We start from the raw sequence: 22,420 nt of genomic DNA on the forward strand, positions 1-22,420 counted from the left end.
GATCCTGAGATCAGATAATTTCTTGAGGAGTGGGGGAGGGGAGAGCAGATCTGATGTAGCAAGAATAGAAGTACAGTGCCTAGTTCACAGTGGGCACTTGGAGCTCTCAAAAAAAGAAAAGAAAAGAAAGAAAAGAAAAGAAAAGAAAAGAAAAGACAGTATAATATAACCAATTCCGAGCTAAGATTATAAAGTTCCTGGCATTTGTAGCAACAGCTACCAGAGTCCCAAACCTTCAAACTCTAGTTGGCTTCAGGTGTATCAGTGACTCAATTTGAAGTGGCTCCCAGGGTGTTTGATGGATAGAAACCCTAGAAGGCAGTAAGAACAGGAAGTTGGTCTACACTGCCTAAGCCCAGGAACCTCCTCTTTATGCTCTACTGGAAGAAACTTTTTATAAGGACTTCCATCTTGTAGCTGATGTTTGGAGCCTGCTGTCATCTTTCTCAGCAGCTTTCCTCAGTTTTTCAGCTCTAGACCACACAGATTCTCCTCAGAAGAACACAGTAAGGACATTTGTGACAAGGTACTTAAGGACTTACCATGGGTGAGTTGATCACCATGAGGTGTTTGCCCAGGTTTTCTTAGGGCAGGGGTGATATTGCCCTTTCCTCTTACCATATGGCTCTTCGGCGACCTCTTTAGGAACAGGGTGGAGGTGGGGTGGCAAGGCCCCTCAAGCTGTTTAGTTTCCACTCACCAGAAGATAAGGGTCAAATAAGTACTGAGGAGATTGTTATGCTTCTTCATGGAAAGTCTCCCTTCTTGTGAAGCTGAAGTGAAACCCCTCCACCCCTCCACCCTCCATCCCTGTTGAGAAGAAATATCCAAGCTTCAGTCCATCTCAGGTCTAGGATTTGAGAAATAGGAAATATGACCTAGAGTGGAAATTCATATTCATTTTTTTGTTTTTGGTTTTTTGAGACAGGGTTTCTCTGTGTATCTTTGGAGCCTATCCTGGCACTCGCTCTGGAGACCAGGCTGGCCTTGAACTCCCAGAGATCCGCCTGCCTCTGCCTCCTGAGTGCTGGGATTAAAGGCGTGTGCTACCAACACCCGGCAGAAATTAATATTCTTGGTGGAAATTAATATTCTTTGGATTCTTACTAGTGTTAGAAGAAAAACAAGGAAGAAACCATTAGTATTGAGTCTACTCTAGTCATTCAGAACCTCACATTATGTATACAGAAGTCTCTCCTATTGTATGAACTATTTATTCTGGGATGTGTTCCATGTGTGTAGGGTTCCATAATTAAATTCATTTGTTATCTATGTACATATAATATGTAAAATCAGATTTTACATATGTATGCCTATGTACATAAATGACATCTCAGGCTGTCCTTGAACTCTTGGCTAAAGTGATCCTTTTGTGTTAGCCTCCCAAGTGTCTAGGACTACAGGCATGTGATACCATGCCTGCTTTGATTTTCAAATTGTCTAAATCTTCCTTATGCAGATGAACTATAGTCTGATAGACTTATCTGTTATTTAACATTGATTTTCTCCCAAATTGTGTATTTGTCCACTTATTTTTACCCCCAGTCAGCTTTCTTTCTTTATATTAAGATATGCACGCACAAGCAGACTTTAATACCATCTTCTTGTTTAATTGAACCACTTGTCAGCATAAGATGTCCTTTCTTTTACTATTTCATTCCTCCCACTTCCCTTCTCCTACTTGCTACAGTGTCTCATGTAGCCTCAGCTCATCTTGAGCTTTTTATGTATACAAGAATGACCTTGAACTTCTGACTCTTCTGCCTCCACTTTGAATGCTGGGCTTACAAACAAGTGCCATCAGCCCTAGTCTATGCAGGGCTGGCCGAGGAACTTACAGTCTTATGCACGTGAGGAAGGCACTTTATCAACGGAACTACATCCCTGTCCCATATAATGTTTTTCTTTAAAATGTACTTTTTCTATTTCCAATACAAACCTGCAGTTAGGTAGTACAAAATGATAATGGATTTTGTTATTTAAAAATATTGAATATATAATTATTACTAGCTATAGCTACTCTGCTGTATAGTAGAACATTAAAAATTGACTGTGGAGAGGTGGCTTGGTGGTTATGAACACTTGATGAGTGATCATGGAAAATTGTGCTTCAGCCCTAACATTCATTAAGCAATACAGGCTATTTGCAAACAACTGTAACTTCAACCCTAAGGGATCCAGTGCTATTTTCAGGCATCTCTGTGTGCATGGAAGTGCCTGCACATACATATGTGCATATGGTCATGTAGACAGACAGATACACACACACACACACACACACACACACACACACACACACACACACACACCTTTTCTTTTTGTAAATATGGCCTCAGGCAAATTCTTTTTTAAATTTTTTAAAAAATCATTCTTCTCTTCTATATTACATCCTAACCACTGTTACTCTTTCCTCCTCCCCTTCCAGTCCTTCTCCGCAACCCCCACTCTCTGCTTCCCTTTAGAAAAGGACAGGCCTCCCAGGGATAGCAACCAATCATGGCATGACAAGTTACAATAAGACTAGGTACAAACCCTCATATGAAGGCTATAAGAGGTGACTTAGTAGAGGAAAATGGTCCCCAAAACAGGCAAAAGAGTCAGAGACAGCCCCCACTCCCACTTTTAGGAGTCTCACAAGAACACCAAGCTAGCCATCATAACACATATGCAGAGGACCTAACTCAGCCCCATGCAGGCTCCATGATTGTCAGTTCAGTGTCTGTGAGCCCCTTTGAGCCCAGGTTAGTTGATTCTGCACATACACAAATCTTAAGAAAAGAATATTAGGAGTTACTCCTCCCATTGTAATGGGCATCCCACCTTGTACACATGAATTATTCTTTATTCACCTCACCTTTCATAGTTTCTCATCTCTGGCAATTACATCCTACTCTCTGCTTCTATGAGCTCAGCCTTTTAAGCTTCCTCATATAAGTGAGAATATGTTGCCTTTTTTATTTAAAACTTTTATGTATAATTAAAGTTCATGAGTTTAAAAGAACATTTGACAGAATCCTTTCTTTTACTTGTTCTCACACAGGGTCTCATTACGTAGGCCAGTCTGGCCTGGAACTCCTGAAGTAGCAAAAGCTAGGCTTCCTGATCCTCCTGCCTCTGCCTCCCAAGTGGTGACTTTCAGACATGTTCCACTCACTATACCTGGCTAGTGGAAGTTTTATGTAATAAGGCTCTGTCTGCCCTTCAATTTGGAATATTTAACCTGCTTTTTTCCAAGAGATTATTTTTAATAGTTCAAATTAGAAACAAGCCTGCTTCAGATGTCAATCCCTCTCCTCTCCCCCCAACCCCCCACCAGCCTCCCACCTCATCCCCCTTCTGCTCCCCAGGGAGAAGGCCCTCCATAGGGGTTCCCCAAAGTCTGTCATATCATCATGGACAGGGCCTAGGCCCTCCCCCATGTGTCCAGCCTGAGAGAGCATCCCTCCATTTGGTATGGGCTCCCAAAATCCCTTCTTATGCCAGGGATAAATACTGATCCACTACCAGGGTCCCCACAGAGTGCCGAGGCCTCCTCATTGACATCCACATTCAGAGGTCTGAATCAGTCCCAAGTTGGCCTCCCAGACATCAGACTGGGGTCCATGTTTAACCTACTTTTAATTAAATCATAGGTTTAATTTGTTACAAATATAATATTTGTTATACAATTATTTTTATTCTTTTTTTGGTTTTCATGACAGGGTTTCTCTGTGTAGCTTTGGCTGTCCTGGAACTCACTCTGTATATCAGGCTATCCTCAAACTCACAGAGATCCACCTGTCTCTGCCTCCCAAGTGCTGGGATTAAAGGTGTGTCTCATCACCATCCAGCATACATTTATTTTTACCTGTCCTCAAACAATACATGAACCCTGCAACGTTATGATCCTATTCACCCTCATCTGATTTATCATGCACTATCATTGTGTGTGAAATATGAATACTACATCTATATGAATACTCAGATTTGCCTACAAAATTTATCAGTGCCATTGACATTACTGTATAGATGATTATATGCACATCAGCTCGACCTTGAACTTAGGGCAATCTTCTTTTCTCTGCCTCTTAGGGGCTGGTATTATAAGTGTGTGCTGCCAGATCCCCAAAGGGATGTTTCTGTTTTGTAACAGTCATTCATTCATCCATCCATTCATTCTCTCATTCAGTGTATTGTGTGGGAGAATGTTTGGAGGTCAAAGGACAACAGGAAACTTGAGGAAAGCTGTTCTCTTCATCCACAATGTGGTCTAGGGGATTGAACTCCAGTGGTCAGACTAAGTGGCAAGCCCTTTACCTGTTGAGCCATCTCACAGTCTGTTTTTTGTCTTAGTTTAACTTTTTAAGATTTATTTATGTTATGTGTATGAGTGTTTTGCTTGCATGTACACATGTGCACTATATGTGCGCCTGGTACTTTAGGAAACCAAGGGAACACATCAGATCCCCTGGAACAGAAGTTACATATACATGTAACTTCATGTGAGCCACCATGTGGGTGCTGGGAACTGAAATCCCATGCATCACAAGAGCAACAAATTCTCTAAACTGCTGAGACATCTCTTTTTCTCAATGTACACTTTTTTCTATTGTATTACTGTTTTTATTTAATTTGGAAACTTCTCAACTAAGATGTATTAGATATGCTTACCATATTTCCTTTAACTTCGTCCCTTTCACTAGTCTTCAGGATAATATTTGAGCAAGGTACAATCTGTATTTTTGTTCTGCTTTATGTATCATTTGTCTAGTTCTTCTTTCAGGCAGGGAATTTGCCTGTGATCCATGAACCATAAAAAAAGTTTCCAGGATAATTTTTATTATTCTTCAAACAGAAGAGAGTCAAGACTGAGGCATGAAACATAATTTGTCTCAGATCACTCAGCCTGAGAAGGACAAGATGGTTAGTAACATCACAGACCAATTACTGATCCTAAACTTTTACCACTGTGTTTGTTTTCTTCTTAGCTGTGAGTGCTCACTGCCTCCCATCTTGCCTGTCATCTCCAAAGAGGTGGAAGCACATTGAAGTCTTTCAATATTTTTCACACTCTTTACAGATATTGGGGGGATTATAACAACTAACAACTTGATTTGCCATTATATTTTTCCAGGATTTTTTTATATTATATGTTGATGTACTGATTTTAATTTAAGGACACAGTTCCAAAACTAACCCTTTTCAAAGGAGAGTGAGATGTCAGGGTATTTTCCGAAGATTTCTCAACTCTAATAAATACATCAGTGACACAATGCATATATCATTCTACCAGCAGCAAGACATAAAGCCAGTAATGAGTAATTCTCCCATGTATACTCAAAGAAGATATAAGAGACCAGTCATCATGCCTGAAATACATCAGCTAGTGAAATGCATAACACTGTCCTTAAATATGCCATTTATATCTCCAAGTGGTTGAGCAATCTTTTTTGTAGCCTTGGTATAAGTGGAGCAAATGGTCTTTTGGAGAATTTCTAAGTATATGTAAACTACTTTTACTCAATTTCCCAACAGCACTCCATATGGTATTCCATCCATCATCAGAGAATCAATTTACATAAACGAAACCAAGTGCATGTTAAAGGGAAGGAGGGCCAAAACCTCCAGAGAGAAAAATTGAGAGGGACAAGCAAGATGATACCTCAAAGAATTGGTTCAAGGTCATAGTAAGTACCCCAGCAAAATGGATCTAATACTCAAAAGAAGGTGGTCAGGAGGAGTTGTGTTGGACTTGTGTAGTCATTGGTGCTTTTCTTGGTGCAGGGGAGTTGACACAGGAGTCCACGTGCTGGATTAATTAAGGAGAAAATCAAAGAGGCAATATAAAGAGAACAGGTTGGTTTTAGGGTTAAGTCAGGGGGTTGAGTATAAGCAAAGGAAGAAATCAATGCTAAGAAGATTTAAAAGCTCCATACTAGATGCCTCAGTTTTGCTAAAACTGTATGTGTGTGTTGGAGGAGGTTGTTGTTGAAGTGTCTTTGGGGTCCTTATTAAAGAAGAAAGCTAGGTCTGTCATAGGTAAGATCTCTCATTATGGTTTTATAAATGAAATTATATTGTAATATCAAAAATTAGAGAAATGTTAAAAAGTAAATTCATTAACATTTTTAAAAAGATCATTTATATGTTTGGAGTTCATTATCAAAGGAAACCACCTACATGAAAGGACAGAAGAGTCAGGAAATCCACAAGTGATATAAAAGAAATAATAAAATTTGTCACATTTTTATAAATTGCTTCAAAAACAGCCAGGCAATGGTGGCGCACACCTTTAATCCCAGCACTTGTGAGGCAGAGTCAGGCGGATCTCTGTGAGTTTGAGGCCGGCCTGGTCTACAGATCGAGTTTCAGGACAGGCTCCAAATCTAGAGACAAACCGTGTCTCAGAAAAAATAAACAAACAAAAAAGAAATTGCTTTAAAGATTAAAAGCAAAAATACTTGAGTCTTTCCATTTTATGGCTTTCTTTAAGTAAAATTAACAGATAATAAATTACATGCATTTAAGGTATGCAATTTAAGAATACTTGGCTGCACATATGTGAAACCATCATCGCAGTCAACATGTCTGTCAAACACATCCAGCATCCTTGTCTTCCCTTATAATTGTTCTCTTCCATTCTTTCTCCATATTATTTTTAATGCAACTCTTGGTTAGTTTTCTACCACAATAGATTTGTTCACACTTTCTAGATTTGTTTTGTTTTGTTTTTCGAGACAGGCTTTCTCTGTGTAGCTTTGGAGCCTATCCTGGCACTCGCTCTGGAGACCAGCCTGGCCTCGAACTCACAGAGATCGGCCTGCCTCTGCCTCCCGAGTGCTGAGACTAAAGGCATGCACCACTAACACCCGGCCATTTTCTAGATTTTTGTGTAAATGAACTCATGTAGTATGCTATGTGCTGAAAACTTTTGTCTGATTAAGTCTGACTTTAAGTTCCAATGTGCGAATCTTTTCTCCAGTCCTTTATTTGTGTTTGATCCCAGATTCCCTTTGGCATAAAATATGAAGAGAAGTGGCTGTTGAATTTGATTCAGAACCAGTGAAGTATTCCTTTCACTCCAGTGGAGGTAAGAAAGGACATGATAGAAGACAAGAGACACCAGTGCTCTATTAACCCATATTCTATTGCCCATACTCTATTTCTCTCACCCTTATTCATGCAGTTCCACTATGAGAAGATGCAGGCTCAGTTTTTTGTTGATAATTCCAGCATTGCTTTTGAACTGAAAAATAGCAGCGACAAGATCTGGCATGAGTCTAATAATAAGGTATGTGTCAAGAGTGTGACTATGACAAACTATAAGCCAGGGTCAATATCTTTTATGATCCAGAGGCTTCTCAGTTCTCAGTGTCAACATAGACTCGTATGTGTTCACTGCAGATATCAATCTTCATCAGCCCCTGTGATGAACCCCACTCGGTGACAGAGCTGAAGTCAGAAAAGATGGATCAAATAAAGGTAATGTAGACTGAAGACAGTTTATATACCCACAGCTGGACCTATGTCTTTCTCCCTATTTGTTGTCCCTTTTATAACTGCAGCCTTAGGGTCACAGAACTCCATCTGTGATTCTGCTATGAACCAATGGGGTGCCACTTCTCAGCAAGTTCTTAATACACAGAGACTCCCCTTTGACCAAGGCATGACTGACCATAGTAAGTCTAGAGGAAATGAGGGAAGAGGGGGCTGGCTGGGGTGGAAATATAGATATTGTAAATTGAGGAGGGCTTGGTGCTGGCAACTCCTCTGTATCAGCTCTCTATAATCTGGCTGCCTCTTAGTCTTCTGATTCTCTGTTCTTGCTTCCTGAAGATTTGACAACCCATCCTTCTGACTTGGCATTGAAAGGTACATGGTTCCTTCCCCGGACACCCATGAAGAGGACATGACCCAGGTAATGTATTACACTTGATGCTGTTTTGAGAGTAAGTTTGGTAGAGATCAGCTAATACTTAGATTTGTCTCAAGTATTCCATGTTGTATCATTTCACTCTATTTTTTCCATCACCATAGCTTTTGCCCTTGAACCAGAGTTACAACAAATCCTATCAGCTGTTTGGCTTGATTGATACTATGGCAATGACCCCTACTGTTGACAATCTGAATATCTCTACAAATGAGATGAGGCATAATACCGAGATATTTCTCTTGAGAGAAAGTTGTAGTAGTCATCAGAGTGTTGACAAAAGTCAGGGAAGTGGATTTGCTGATAAGGGAGCAAGGCAAAGAGCTGGGGGTTCAGGAATCTTCATCTTCTCTTGTCTTGATACATGTATTTATTCGCATACTTGCAGGTGAAATCTGCAGGGGAGATAGTCAAGGGGCAAGACACGGATCCGGAAGAGATACGTGCAGACAAAAGCTCTCTGAGTACTACCGTCCAGGATAAGTCCAGTAACATAAAGTCAGTTGTATCTTCAAGAGGAGCAGCTCTGGCCCTTTGAGAGGACCACAGACCTTACCCTTCCCTCTGTCTGTATCCTTCTGAACTTCCCCTCCGTCCATGTAATCTGGGATGTGATTCCTATGTGTGAGCTCTGTCCTCCAGCCTGCACTCCTGTGCCCCCGAAAGATGGCACTGGACTCCTCCACTATCTTTTTTCTTACTATTATAAAGTCCCTTCATCTGCCCCAGACTGCCCTGTTACCCCAGAATGAGGACAGCGGTTTGGGATCATGCTAACATTACTTACTCTGGGCTTATTTCTCCTTGGAAAGAAACATGGGTTCCCTGAACTAAAGCTCTAGAAGTGGGAAAATGCCAGGGAGCAAAGGGCTTCCTGGAGCAAGAGGGACATTGAAGAACCAGAGTCTTCAATCACTGTGATCTTCCTCATCTACCAACTACCTATTTTGCTCATAATCTTACCAAACGCAAAAGACAATCCTTGCATAGCCTGAGATAAGCAAGTTGATTCCTTGGATTAGACCTCTACTCAGACACATACAGATAGAGAGGGACCCCCAGGAGAGAACATAGTGACCACAAGAGATAGGTGCTTCTGGGGAATGTCTCCTTCCCTCAGAGAGGTTCATTGTTCCCAGAGTGAGCCCAGCATAGGGAAATACAAGCCTGCATTCAACAGTACCTAATGATGTAAAGTCTTTGCTTTCATTCTTGCTTTGGGTTCTGGGAACAGTCTGGAGAAGAGAAAGTAAAGGACTGCTGCAGAAGAGCCTTTTTCTCCTCTACTACCTGTGACACCTGACCTTTAGCACCAGGCCAGAACAGAGCATCTTTCATTTCTGTTGTGTGGCTTGCTTTTTCTCCTTTGCCTCTACCCTCTATATCTCCCCCACATCTACCTCACCTACGTTCACTCCCTTTCCATTACCATCCCCATGCCTTCCTCTTAACTGAGCCCTGAGCCATGCCCCTCTTACCCTCTTGTCCCACGATCTCTAGAATATTGGGCACTAACAAGGTGACAGAGTCCTGGAATCCCATCCCATGCCTTGCTCCCTGCAGAGCCTCCCATGGGGACTATGAGGAGGGGAAAGGAGTCCTTGGAGCTGGGCTCCTGCAATGTGGCTTTTTGTGAGCATGAAGAAAGGGATTAGAGCAGTGAGTGTAGGAGCAACCCAATAGGAAGAAGACGGAGGAGATAAGTGGGGAAAGACAACCCTCTTTCTTCTATGTGTTTCAGATGGAGGGTATTTTCACTTTCAATTATTTTTGTATGGTTTTTATTTGTGTTCCTGCATTTATGTGTCAACAGATGGATAAATACATTGCAAGTTAATGTATTATCCAGACATGCTATCTAACATACATTAATGGGATGCCAGGCAATGTTTGTATACACATATACACTGCATAATTCTTAATACAGTATTAATTAATACAGTATTAATACACCTACATTTCTTATTTTAGTTCAATTCTGGATTTATTCCCCAAGTTATTAAACCTGGTAAGTGCATTCTTTGATTATCAGTTTCTCTAACTGGGGCTGGCACTGCATCCAACCTGCTATGAAAGTTTTGCTTAAGTTAAACTCTTTGGGCTTGTCCCTTCCACCTCAAAGAAATAGGAAGAAATGATTCAGATTCACAGGGGAACTTGCCAAAGGCAGTCATGATCGCAACTGCACTTCTACCAGTGACATTTCCAAGGCCCCTTTCACACCTGACCTCTGATCTCCCCCATTCTGTAAATGCATCTCTTTCCTTCATCATCCAGCATCACCTGCCCGCCCTGCATTTCTTCCCTCCCACAGGATGGGCGGGAATCACCCAAACCAAGTCTCTGTGGCCTTGAAGACAACAATAGCTTACCAAGTTGCAAAGTGAGGAGAGAGGTTTTAATTTGTGTATAAAAATGGGAGGAGGAGAGAGAGTGGGAACTGGGATTGGTATGTAAAGTGAGAAAAGATTGGTTTAAAATAAAAATAATACAAATAATATATGAAAAATATCTTTAAAAATGAAAAAAGTTGGCCAACACCTACATTCTGTTTGATTTTATTTCAGAGAAGTTCCTTTGGATCTGAGAGTGTAAAGACTCTGGTCCTACAGTCCCTGCAGCAGTAAGTATCTCTGGGAGCTTGACAAAGGGGAGCAATGGGGGAAGTGAGGCTATAAAATTATAACTCTACTTGATGAAACTTCGAACTCTCATTTGGGGCCCAAACAAATGTGATTATCCCATTGTATCACCCCTCCCCCAAAAGGTATTGCCTCATCTATGACAACGGAGATCGGCAGGGACTCCTCAATGCCTACCATGCCGAGGCTTGCTTCTCATTGACCGTCCTCTTCAGTTCCACAGACTCATCCTCCCACAGTCAGCTCAAACTCTTACCTAGAGCACTGCACCCTGCTCTGCAGCAGAGCCAGGCAATGTCTTGGAATCATTTCACTGGCTGGACCACCACAGCTGTTTCCTCCTTTACTCCTGGGAACAGTTTGTGCGAGTACTTCAAGTATAGCAGAAATATGAAGGTTCTCAAGCATCCTTGTAAGTGTGTGGTGGGTAAGATGGCGCAGGATGAATGGGGACGGAGGGCGCCATCACAGATGCCAGTGGCTAAGGTTCCTGATGTTGCCCTCCCCGTTTCTGCCACACTCTCTTGACTCCACAGCAACAGCTGCTTGTTCCTAGACCCTTTTGTATGTGACTCTGACTAGGACAAGCTGTGTGGGTGTGTAAAAAGCATGTGCAACTCCAAGGACACTATCTTTCTCTCATCTCCTTTACAGATATGTGGAGACGGCTGCTGAAGCATAAAAAAATGTGACATTATTTGCTTTCTTCGTACATTGTCCAAAACTCAGCATGACCTCACCTCCTTTGTGGTGGGCATGTGTTTCCAGACAGTAAGCACCTGCTACTTCCTTGGGCCACCTCACATACTCAGAAAGCTGAGGGTGAGCAGAAACTTATGCAGCACCCTGAGCCTGTGCCTTCTTCTCTTTCAGGATTCGATGCTCTGCTTCTCTGTTAGTGGATTATTCAAGGAAGGTGAGTGTCTGCAGAATCACCTCTCCAGACCCTTCCTACTCCCTGCCCTGGATGTGCACCCCTGAGAACTCCCCAGCTCCCCCCCCCTCAATTGGACACCTTTCCTTCCTTTCCTGCCTTGTGCTCTCCTGCCCACATCACCCTGTCCCCAGACCATCCTGGTCTGACTGAGGCCTGTGCCTGTCTGGGTGAGGGAGGGCACAGGAGCTGTGGGCTTTGTGACTCTCATTCCAGATCCTTACTCTGACTTTGGGCCAGTTGCTTAACCTCTACATTTCCACATTTGCCAATGGCCCTTATTAAACTCCCCCTCCCTGTAAGGGAAATGTGAAACAGACCAAGTGAACATTGGAAGAGTCGCTTCACAGGCTGCAGCATGTGGTAGGGGACCCATCAGTGGACGTGGATCATTTCCATTGTCACCAGCCCTCTCCATTCCTGCCACATTCTCCTGACTCCAGGCTAAAATTGGATTGTTTCTTGGCCCCCTTTAGTATAAAACCCTGCCTGGGGAATGCCCTGGTGAGGGTATAAAACATTGACAACTCTAACAGTGCATTATTGTTTTTTGTCCTTGAAGTGGAGGGCAGCTCTCAAGGATGTGTCCATGCTTTCACTCAGACCTTCATTGCTACCTATATGGGAAGATTTCAGAGTAAGTCCTGTGCTGTGGGTGGACACTCTCATCTAGCCTCGGTCCAGCAGTGTGACAATTTAGTGGTGTACTTTCAGGGTATCACCAATATTATGGAAGGCCAATGGATAGATTCAAATTGTAGTCTAATGTAGTGGCTAACAGTATAGACTTTGGGGTCAGACTTCAAGGCCCTTTCTTGTTGTAGTACTCACTTATTCTGAGAATTTGGTCAAATCACACAGCCCATTTGTAACTGTCTTCTAAAAGTGTTGATTGTACTGTCCACTCCTTTTAGTTGATCAAACAATTCTTGAATTAAAGTTAAACCTGCCATTCTATTGATGTAGACAGTCGCCAATGGTATGCTCACTCTTGGGAGTATTGTAGATAACCAGGAAGGAAAAGCAGGGCAAAGCAGTAATGTGGGGTAAATCTGGTTGCTGCTCAGTGAGAGCATGGCAATTGTTGTGAAGTATATTTTTTGTCAGTTTTCCCATCCATCTCAGGGAATGTTTTTCCTCTAGTCTTTGTATCATCAATGACAAGCTGTTTGTGAGGAATATCCAAGGGTTTTCCAGTGCTTCCATCACTCTGTCCATATCTTCTTCCAGCTATTTGTCTGGCTCCTGTGAACATCAACAGAAGATGGTGCAAACATTCTATACACAGTCTGGGATGAATGTCGAGTAGTCTCAGAAGTGAGTGCTGTGTGTGCACAATGATGTACTTTGAGGTATGGTTAGGATAATGAGTTTTGGAAACATACAGGTTTCACTTCTTCATTTCATTCACTATCTTACTGAACAGTAGGCTAACCATTTTAAATAGCTATTTGATAATTCCCTGAAATACACCGACTCTGTTCATTTAATGAGACATTGGAATTTCAGGAATTTGCCCATATTATGGCACAAGTGTCATCTCGATGACTATCTTGAAATATATGTAGAGGCATGTTTCTGCCCCATAGATCAGGAAATGCCTTTGCATTGTCATTGTATCTTTTCTTATGTTTTAATGGATGGTGTGTGTTCATCTTCAATCTCAGGTGCCTTAATGATGAGCAGTAGGATTACAGAAAAGCAATACAAAGCCTTGCTTTGCTCAAGGTGAGGTTTGGAAATTAAAGCCAAGTGAGAAAATGCCAAGTGGTCTGGAAATGATGCTAGTGTTCTTGTATTGGCTGATCTCCCAATTGCTTCCTTTACTTCCTCCAGGTGAAGGACACAATCCCAGAGGATACCTTCACACTGACAGGTCCAGGATCCTAAGAACATACCAAGAAGAAATTCCTGGGTGCCACTGTCTTCTTTCTTCAAACCTCTGTTGTGATTTTGTTCTAGTACAGTAATTTCCATGTAAATGAATTGGGACATCTAGTTACCTTCTGGAAGCTAAGGCCTATCTTGTAAAGCTAACTCTTACGTATCTAAAGGAGATGTTGTTTGTGCATTTGCCACATATTTCAGGATCCTTGTTTATTATACTTTCTCTTATTATAAATTTTATTCAATTTGTTGAGCATTTTGTGTTTATGTAATATATTCTAGTTACTTTCACCCTTCCCCCTGTCAAATCTCCTTCCTACCCCTCCCTCTTCCCTATAAGTCTGTGTCTCACACTCATGGCTTTTGTTTTGTGTTATGCCTCTGTGAGTAAAACCAGGGCCATCTATGTGACCATGTGTTTAGAACTGTCCATTGGGTTCAGCTGTCAATACACAGTTAAAGACAATGATTGTCTTTCCTCTAGAATCTGTCAGTGGCCAATAGTTTGGTAGAGAGGGATAGGCCCCCATTCTATGATCAACTAATGAGAGGCCTAGTCTTGTCTAGGCCCAATAGAGGCAATCTCAGTCGCTGAAAGATTATGGTAATTATGTCATGCTCAGAAGATACTATTGATGTTGCCAGTCACGGTGAATCCCTTCAAAATCCACTGGAGGCAAACCATTATTATAAGAATGAGTACCACTAAGGCAGAACTGCTGCAGAGACTGAAGTCCTAGACCAGGTCTTAGGCTGTAGAATTCTGCTCCTCTATACTATATAGCTTCCTCTGTTGAGCATACTCTCTAACCCTGTTAAAAATGAGTACTGATGTTCTATTTGCCTAAAATAGTAATCAAGTATTTCATGCAGATAACAATATTCTTTTATTAGCCATACAAATTTATTCAAAATTAAAAACAGTATTATTGGTAGGATATAACATGGAAGGACACATAAAAACCTGTGAAGAAAAGTAATTACAATATATGTAATTGTCGTATTATAAAAATCCTTGGTACAAAAAGAAGCAAGAGTAAGGAAATTACTATTAATTTTCTATTTTTAATAAAAGCAACAATATCCAGGAAACCTATGAAAATATGTACAACCACTAAAAGAATAAAAGTAGCCACATACATTGAGATAATTTAGAAAAGGAAAATAAAGATTATTATTTCAAGAAAAAAATGTGTCCTCCACTGCCTGGTTCTAATAGAACCGGGCAGGCCTGTGGTTTCTCTTATGGGGACCCCTGCTTTCAAGACTTACATGTTTGTGATGTACTGTTGTAAAATTTTTAATGTTACTTGTTCCTCATGGGTCTCCACTTGCCTCTAGCTTCTAATTGAAACTTCTGTTTTTGATTCAGTCTTAAAAATTTTTTGTTAGCAGAATTTATCTAATGCATGGAAAGATACTCACTATATATTGTGGAGCTAATAAACAAGGCAGGTGAAGGAAACTTACATGGCTGCCTGGGGCCACCTGCCTTGGGCAAGGAAGAGAAACTGCAGTCGGGTACCATTATGCTGAGGATACCTTTGAGGTTTCTAGTATGGGCACAGACCTCTAATCTATGCTAAAAGGTAATTTCCCAGGGAAGGACTTGTGGAAGAGTTGGAGAAGAGTCTCCAAAGGTGATTTCTTCACGTTGCTTGGAACCTGAACATAAGAAATTAGGGGCTCTGGAATTTGGTGGTAGGAAACCAGCACCTTCCTAGTGTCTTTTCAGAGCAGAGATAATCTATCTCATATATCTCAAACCGTGTGGATACCCTCACAGCTTTCTCCCTTAAAGCCATACATAGTAATAGCCATTAATTTTCAGTTGCTAGAAAAATCCTTTTTAAACTTAAAAATGATGGCAATCAAAGGATAAAACAGAACAGAAATATTTAACACTTGGTTTTGGTTCCAGAATGGAAAAAATTGCTTACTTAAAATTGCTGGACTCTAACAACTGGAGTTGTCTCCTAAGATACATTTAGATGTTTTTAGAAACACAGATTGTGTTGAGGGATATTCTCTGCTTTTACATTTTTTTTCCAGAGAAAAATTCAAGCAAACTAGAATGTTCTAAAAGTAGTTTTTGGCAGTTGGAATAAATATATTGCATTCAGTACAGGTGAGCATGGTTTTGTTGTTTGTTTGTTTGTTTGTTTGTTTATTTGTCACTGTGCCAGTTTTCAAAGATTTAGTTAAAAAAATCAAACTTCCTGCTTTTCAAAAATTGAGGCATGAAAATTTGTTGTTTTGAAAGACGGTCTCATTCTGTGGCCCAATCCGATTTGAAATTCCCTATGTAGTCTACACTTGCCCCAATTTGTGGTGACTCTCCTAATTCAGTCTCCCTAGTGCCAGGATTTCAAGAGTGAGGCACCAGTTGTGGCTGAGAATCATTAATATTTAAAAAGAAAATAAACAGAAATTAATAGAAAGGATCTATTTAGATGTAAAGAAGGGAGAAAGCAGAATGCTTGGGTGAGGGTGTGGTGGTGCTGAACCAAGAAGGATGGTGCAGACTCTCCCTGGTAACAGGGAAGGGAGAAGTCCAACCTCCAGACGGTGATGCCACTTGTGGGTCTTCAGATTGGCGAGGATCTGGATGAGTGACAGCTGAGGCATGACATGCTCGCTTGCGGCGGGGAGGTGGAGGCGGGGCCTCCTGTCGCACTGGCCTCCTGAGCTGGGGAGCGAGCTTGGCGGTGACGCGGGGCCCTCACGTGACCTGGGGCTGCAGAGCGACGCAGCCTTGGGTGCAGTCGTCACTTGTGTCTGGCCACCAGCTCGGTGCTTCCCTGCGCAGGGCGGGCTGGCATCGGGCCCTGGGCGAGCGGAGCAGGTAAGAGGCCCGCACGCAGCGGCCCTGAGGACGACAGCCTCCGGATGCTCCGGAGCGCTCTGTAGGACCGTGCAGCGGCCGCGCGGCTTTCTGCACGGAAAAGAGAACAGTGGCTGCGTCCGGGAAGGGGCGCCCTTCGGTGGCCGGGTGGGCCTGTGGAGGAGAGCAATGGACCTAGTCCTGGAGAGCTGGGAAAGGGACGGGCTGATGGTGGCTGTGGGAGGCGGGGTAGGAGGATGGCAGTTGCGGTGCAGGAGGAGGCGGGGTGCGATATTGAGCTCTGCGCTGAGTCGCTCCCATCCCACTCTGTTGCAGGTCTAGTAGCAGAGTCGCGGCCGGAGCGTCTCGCAGCAACAATTGAGAGGAGGACTACGTGGCAAGGGATAGGCCCAGGTCGGTTCAGGGGTAGTGTGTGTGCATATGTGCGTGCGTGAGTGCGTGCGTGAGTGCGTGTGTGTGTGTGTGTGTGTGTGTGTGTGTGTGTGTGTGTGTGTGTGTGTGTGTGTAGCGAGGTGGGGGTGGGGGTGGAGTAGCGTGCGGAAAGCCCAGTCTGGAACGTTAACCCCCTCCCATCCATTCTTTCTCACCTTCCATCCCATCCCCCTCATTCTACCGCCCACCTGCCCCCCCCATCCCCATCCACCAGCTTCATCCTCCATTTTGATGCCTGCAAAAGCCTTGGAGATAGATCTACAGGGAAAATGGTGGGTTGTGGGGAGGGAGGGGATGGGACTGGGGGCCCCCTAGAGGGCGTGTTGGGCCTTTCAGGTTCGAAAACAAAATTTGAAAAACAAAGTAAACGTATGGACATTCCAGAAAGTCAATATTAGAAAATGGGCCTCTGTCCTCGGTGCTGAACTTTTCAACAATTCCCTTGTCTTCCAGGAGATATGGAATCCAAAGATCAAGACGTGAAAAATCTCGACATGGAAAATGACCATCAGGAAAAGGAGGAAAAGGAAGAAAAGCCGCAAGATGCTAACAAAAGGGAGCTGCCGGTGACCCTGCCTTTTGAAGCAGGGCGCTTCCGTGTGCCTAAGGGAAGTCGCAGGCGGCTCCGCGTTAGGCAGCCCATCGTGCACTATAGATGGGACCTGATGTATAGGGTTGCAGAGCCCCAGGCAAGGATGAGAGATGAGAACATGGAGAGGCTTGGGGAGGATGTGAGACACCTCATGGAGAAGCTGAGGGAGAGGCAGCAGAGCCATACTCTGCGGGCAGTTAGCACTGACCCCCCTCACCATGACCACCATGATGAGTTTTGCCTTATGCCCTGAACGCTCAAGTTTTATCTTAATATGGGGACCCCTGCTTTCAAGACTTACATGTTTGTGATGTACTGTTGTAAAATTTTTAATGTTACTTGTTCCTCATGGGTCTCCACTTGCCTCTAGCTTCTAATTGAAACTTCTGTTTTTGATTCAGTCTTAAAAATTTTTTGTTAGCAGAATTTATCTAATGCATGGAAAGATACTCACTATATATTGTGGAGCTAATAAAGCAGATTTTAAAGGCAATCTTAGTATTTATTATTTAAAGGCTTCTTATATATCCCCCAACAAAGGGAAAGTGGTGGTGGGATTAAATTGTGAAAGGATTAATACTGGGAGTCATTTCTGAGAAAGTAATGTAGACAAACAGGAGACATTTTAGTACCTTGAGGCCCCCATTTGTTTTTGGTTATGCCCACCTCCCCATGGCAAAATAATACACTTTGCAACTTATTCCTTTCACCTGTGTGCAGTGTAAGCACACTGGTCTCTACACAGTGTACCCAGCAATCCCAGAATCCCTCCAGTCCCTCACATTCTTCATGCTTCACACACTTCCATCTCTGAACAAACAATAGTGTGTTTTCCCAGCCACCCCTGGTAACAATCGCATGTATATTATCTCTATTCAAGTGAATTCTGGAGTTTTGTGGGTGTGGAGAAGGGCTGATCCTTCTGGCTCAGACTGGTTTTGGGTACATGCACAGTAAGAAAAAATTAAATACTGTGGTAAAATTTTAAGGATAACCCCTTATTCACTATTGCATGCCTATGTAAAACCAGGCATGCACATTTTTAAAATCGGATGCATTGTGGGACGGGACAAGAGTATTAGGGAATATGAATGTATGACTCAATCTGTCAATCAAAGTAAGAGAATCACCCAGACTATGTCCCATAGTAACCTCTTAAATGCCATAAAAGGAAGCCCTGAAATATAATGGGGGCTTTGAGTGTTCTTGTTAATGTGGCTTGCTGTGCATCTTGACAATGTGTCCCTCTATAACCTACACTATTGCTTTGCTTTAAACAAAATTCACATTGCTTTAGCAAATTTTGAGCCCCCTTTTTTCAATTATTTGGTTAAGAGACCTGGGATGTGGAAACACTTTGCCAAGACCCCAACCAGTAACAAAAAAAGGTATGATCTTATACTTTTTCCCCAAGTTATAAAATGCCTGGTATGAACAACTCACAGGGAGAAAATATTTATTTTGGCTTCTAATTGCAAATGTTTTAGCCCATCATTGTGGGAAGGATATTGTTCAACAGAGTAGCTCACACCATGGTTGCCAGGAGTGGGGGAAGGAAGAGATTGGACATCACTGTTTCTCTGCCTTTGTTCCATCCCAGACCCCAGCTAATGGGATCATGCTGTCTTCCTTAGAGGTGAGTCTTTCCTTCAGAGAAACAGAGGTCTATTTCAGAAATCCTCTAGGCACTTCTCAATCCAGTCAATTTATTGTGAGAAATATAGACCAATACACTTGCTGGTTTATTTTTCTCTGTAGGTGGAGAAAAGAAATGCACTACTTTTAATTGCTTTATAAAAGAAACAAGGCCACTTAATACTCATTAGCAGAAACTGAGTCTCGTAGCCACACAGATAAACCAAGCAATTTATTTTTCACAAATCGAGACATTGCTTTCACACAAGTGAAGCAAGGTCATGAGGGTATGGTTCATCAAGTTTTCACCCAGTCTCACCTACTAGACAAGAGCCCTATTTGCATATTATATCCTTTAGTTACTAAGCAGTGTCTAAGTCCAGGTTGCAGTAGTCTGGCACACCTCTTATTTCCTAATCAAGGATGCGATATCTGCTGATCATGCTAAGATTTCTTCCTGACTAGAAGCAGACATGTTCAAAAGGAGAAAAATAATGATTGAGTCGAGCTTTTTTTAATTTTTGGTCTGAGTACAGTTTCTGGCTAAACAAATAAATATGAATGCATAACTTCCTTTTCTAGAAGAGATTGCTTGCAATTTCTAAAAGGATAATGAACTCATTTAGAAATGCCTAAATGTTCCTGACAGTATGCTAATCTGTTGCTGGTACAAGAATCATTTGGAGTCTATTTAAGTATGGGTTTATACATGTATGTAAGGTTCCACCCTAGGTTCACTAAGTGAGAATCTAGAACTTTCATTTTTAACAAGCATCCTTGGTGATTATGCTGCACGTTAACGTCTAAAAGATTACTGATATGTATATACTTATTATCCCCATTCTTTTTTTTAGAATGACAAATCAGAAGTGATTAAAGACACTGGTTTATTTTTATTATCCCCACACATATTTTTTGTAATTTTTTTATTAGCTCAAATTAGGAACAAGCTTGTTTCACATGTCAATCCCTTCTCCCTCTCCCGTCTCTCCCCCCACCCCTCCCCCCACTCCCATTCTACCCCCACCCCACTCGATGGGGGTTCCCCAAAGTCTACCACATCATCCTGGGCGGGGCCTAGGCCCTCCCCCATGTGTCCAGGCGGAGAATTCATCCCTTCACATGGGGTGGGCTCTCAAAGTCCCTTATTACACCAGTGAACTTGTTACTTTGTTTTTTATTTTGCTTTTGGAGACTAGGTCTCTATGCAGCCTTGGCTGTTCTAGAACTCACTGTGTAGACCAGGCTGGCCTTGAACTCATGGAAATCAACCTGCCTCTGCTTCCCAAGTGCTGGGATTAAAGGTGTGTGCCACCACCATTCTTTTATCCCTATTCTTAAGTAGAAACTACAATTAACTTCAAGTTCTTTCTAATGGATCGTACAGTGATTAAAAATAATATGCTTATTACAATCACCGTTATTTTTTTCTATCTTTAACCATCATTGCTTCAGCACCATCTGAAAAGATGCCAACACAACCTTTCCACTGTAAATCCATATTTGAGGAAATACTGTCTTAGTTAGGAATTTTTATTACTGTAACAGAACACCACAACCAACCATAAACTGGGGTCAAAATAATTTTATTTCACCTTATAAATTATTAGTCCATCCCTGAGGGAAGCCAGAGCATGAACTCAGGGTAGGAACATGGAGGCAGAAGCTGATGCACAGGCCATGAAACAGTGCTGCTTACTAGCTTGCTGTCAATGGTATACTCCCTTATATACTCCAGGACTACCTGGCCAGAGGAGGAACTTCCTAAAATGGGCTGTAAAATGCTAGGCTCAGTTTCCATCTTGATTAAAACTTTGTAAAAGACCTTGAGGCAGAGGACTCAGATAAATCCCCCTGAAATTCTAACTTAGAATCTCTGGGATCATAAAGTCATTGTTTTACATGTTATATTTGGAATTAGATACAGAATAGGAAATAAAACAATATGTTTTTGTTTTTATGTATGTATAAATGTGGGGGTTGTACATGTCTATATGTGTGTGAAGGTGTATGCATGGCTGTGGAAACCAGAGGACAATCTTTTTTGCCAAGAGAACAAGACTTTATTGATCTTTAATATGCAAAACCAAAATTGCCAACTGAAGAGCAGGAATAAAAATGACTTTAAACATTAGGATTAAAAGTTGACCCTGGGGGTTGGGGAGGTGGTTCAGTGAAACAGGGCCCTGGTTTAATTCCCAGCCCCCACATCCAGGAAATGAAATGCTGGATTCTGCATGCTCACGCTTCAGACACCATAAACTAACAACTCAAATGTTTAACTCTGGCTGAGACTGAAAAGGACCAGGTCTCACTCAAGCCCCAAGAATCCTGGAGTTCCCACTGTAGCTGGAACTGGCATTAACTCTCCCCTACCTAATGTATGGACAGTGAGTGAACACTCAGGTCTAGAAAAGGAATTGAAGACTTTTCAGGGGCAGGTGTCTGGGAGTAGTGCTGACAGGAGCAGAGGACAATCTTAAGTGTTGTTCTATATATAATATCTACTTTTTATTTTTAATTTTATTTAATTATTTTATGTGTGGAGGTGTTTTGCCTGCATTTATGTCTATTCACACTATGTCTGTGCCTTGTGCCTGAGGAGGCAAAAGAAGGCATTGGATCCCCTGGCACAGAAATTATAGACAGTTGTGAGCTGCTTGGTGGTGCTGGTAATTGAGCTCGGGTCCTCCAGAAGAGCAGCCAGTATTTTTTAAAATAGATTTTATTTAAATTACAAACAATATTACTTTACATATCAATCCCAGTTCCCTCGCCCTCCCATTCTCCCATGCCCCCCACTGACCCTCTCATCCCACCGCCCCCATCCACACCCCAGGGAGGGTGAGGCCTTCCATGAGGGATCATCAAAGTTTGTCAAGTCATTTGGGGCAGGGCCTAGGCCTTCCCCTGTGTATCTAAGATAAGAGAGTATCCCTCCATGGGAAATGGGCCCCCAGAGTACATTCGTGCACTAGGGATACATCCTGGTTCCACTGCCAGAGGCCCCATAGACTGCCTAGTGCTCCTAGCTGACATCCACGTTCAGGGGGCCTGGTTTGGTCCTATGTTGTTTTCCCAGATGTCAGACTGGAGTCCATGACTTCTTACTTGCTCAGGTCAGCTGTTTCTGTGAGTTTCCCTAGCATGGTCTTGACCCCTTTGTTAGTCATTCCTCCCTCTCTGCAACTGGATTCCAGGAGTTTGGCTCAGTGTTTAGCTGTGGATCTCTGCTTCTGCTTCCATCAGCTACTGGATAAAGGCTCAAGGATGACATATAAGGTAGTCGTCAATCTCAGTATCAGGGAAGGGCATTTAAGGTAGACTCTCCACTATTGCTTGGGTTCCTAGTTGGTGTCATCCTTGTGGATCTCTGTACAATTCCCTAGTGCCAGATTTCTCTTTAAACCTATAGTGGTTCCTTCTATTAATGTATCTCTTTTCTTACTCTCCTCTATTCTTCCCCTGACTCAATCTTTCTGCTCCCTCATATCCTCCTCTCCCTTCCTCTTCTCCCTCTTTCTTTCTCCTAACTCCCTCTCCC

The 22,420-nt window shown here is 42.4% G+C and overlaps 2 protein-coding genes across 2 annotated transcripts; both read left to right on the forward strand.

Annotated features, from left to right (window-relative positions):
• The first annotated feature begins 543 nt into the window (after positions 1-543).
• Positions 544-13,557, forward strand: Nxf3 (nuclear RNA export factor 3). Its single transcript, XM_027432949.2, is given in 23 exon segments — positions 544-547; positions 5,157-5,338; positions 5,515-5,593; positions 5,596-5,666; positions 6,986-7,069; positions 7,166-7,270; positions 7,545-7,575; positions 7,578-7,643; positions 7,816-7,845; positions 7,848-7,897; positions 8,298-8,407; positions 9,881-9,917; positions 10,224-10,292; positions 10,477-10,532; positions 10,677-10,778; positions 10,899-10,963; positions 11,206-11,231; positions 11,233-11,322; positions 11,425-11,467; positions 12,048-12,126; positions 12,629-12,802; positions 13,153-13,213; positions 13,322-13,557. Coding segments are annotated over 23 exon segments (1,668 nt in total). The 3' UTR covers positions 13,376-13,557.
• A 3,550-nt stretch (positions 13,558-17,107) lies between these two features.
• Positions 17,108-17,565, forward strand: LOC100766137 (protein BEX2-like). Its single transcript, XM_035450202.1, has one exon. The coding sequence runs from the start codon at positions 17,108-17,110 to the stop codon at positions 17,492-17,494; it is 387 nt and encodes a 128-aa protein (XP_035306093.1). The 3' UTR covers positions 17,495-17,565.
• Positions 17,566-22,420: the final 4,855 nt, after the last annotated feature.

This window comes from Cricetulus griseus, chromosome X (genome assembly GCF_003668045.3).
Source record: "Cricetulus griseus strain 17A/GY chromosome X, alternate assembly CriGri-PICRH-1.0, whole genome shotgun sequence".
Classification (NCBI taxonomy): Eukaryota; Metazoa; Chordata; class Mammalia; order Rodentia; family Cricetidae; genus Cricetulus; species Cricetulus griseus.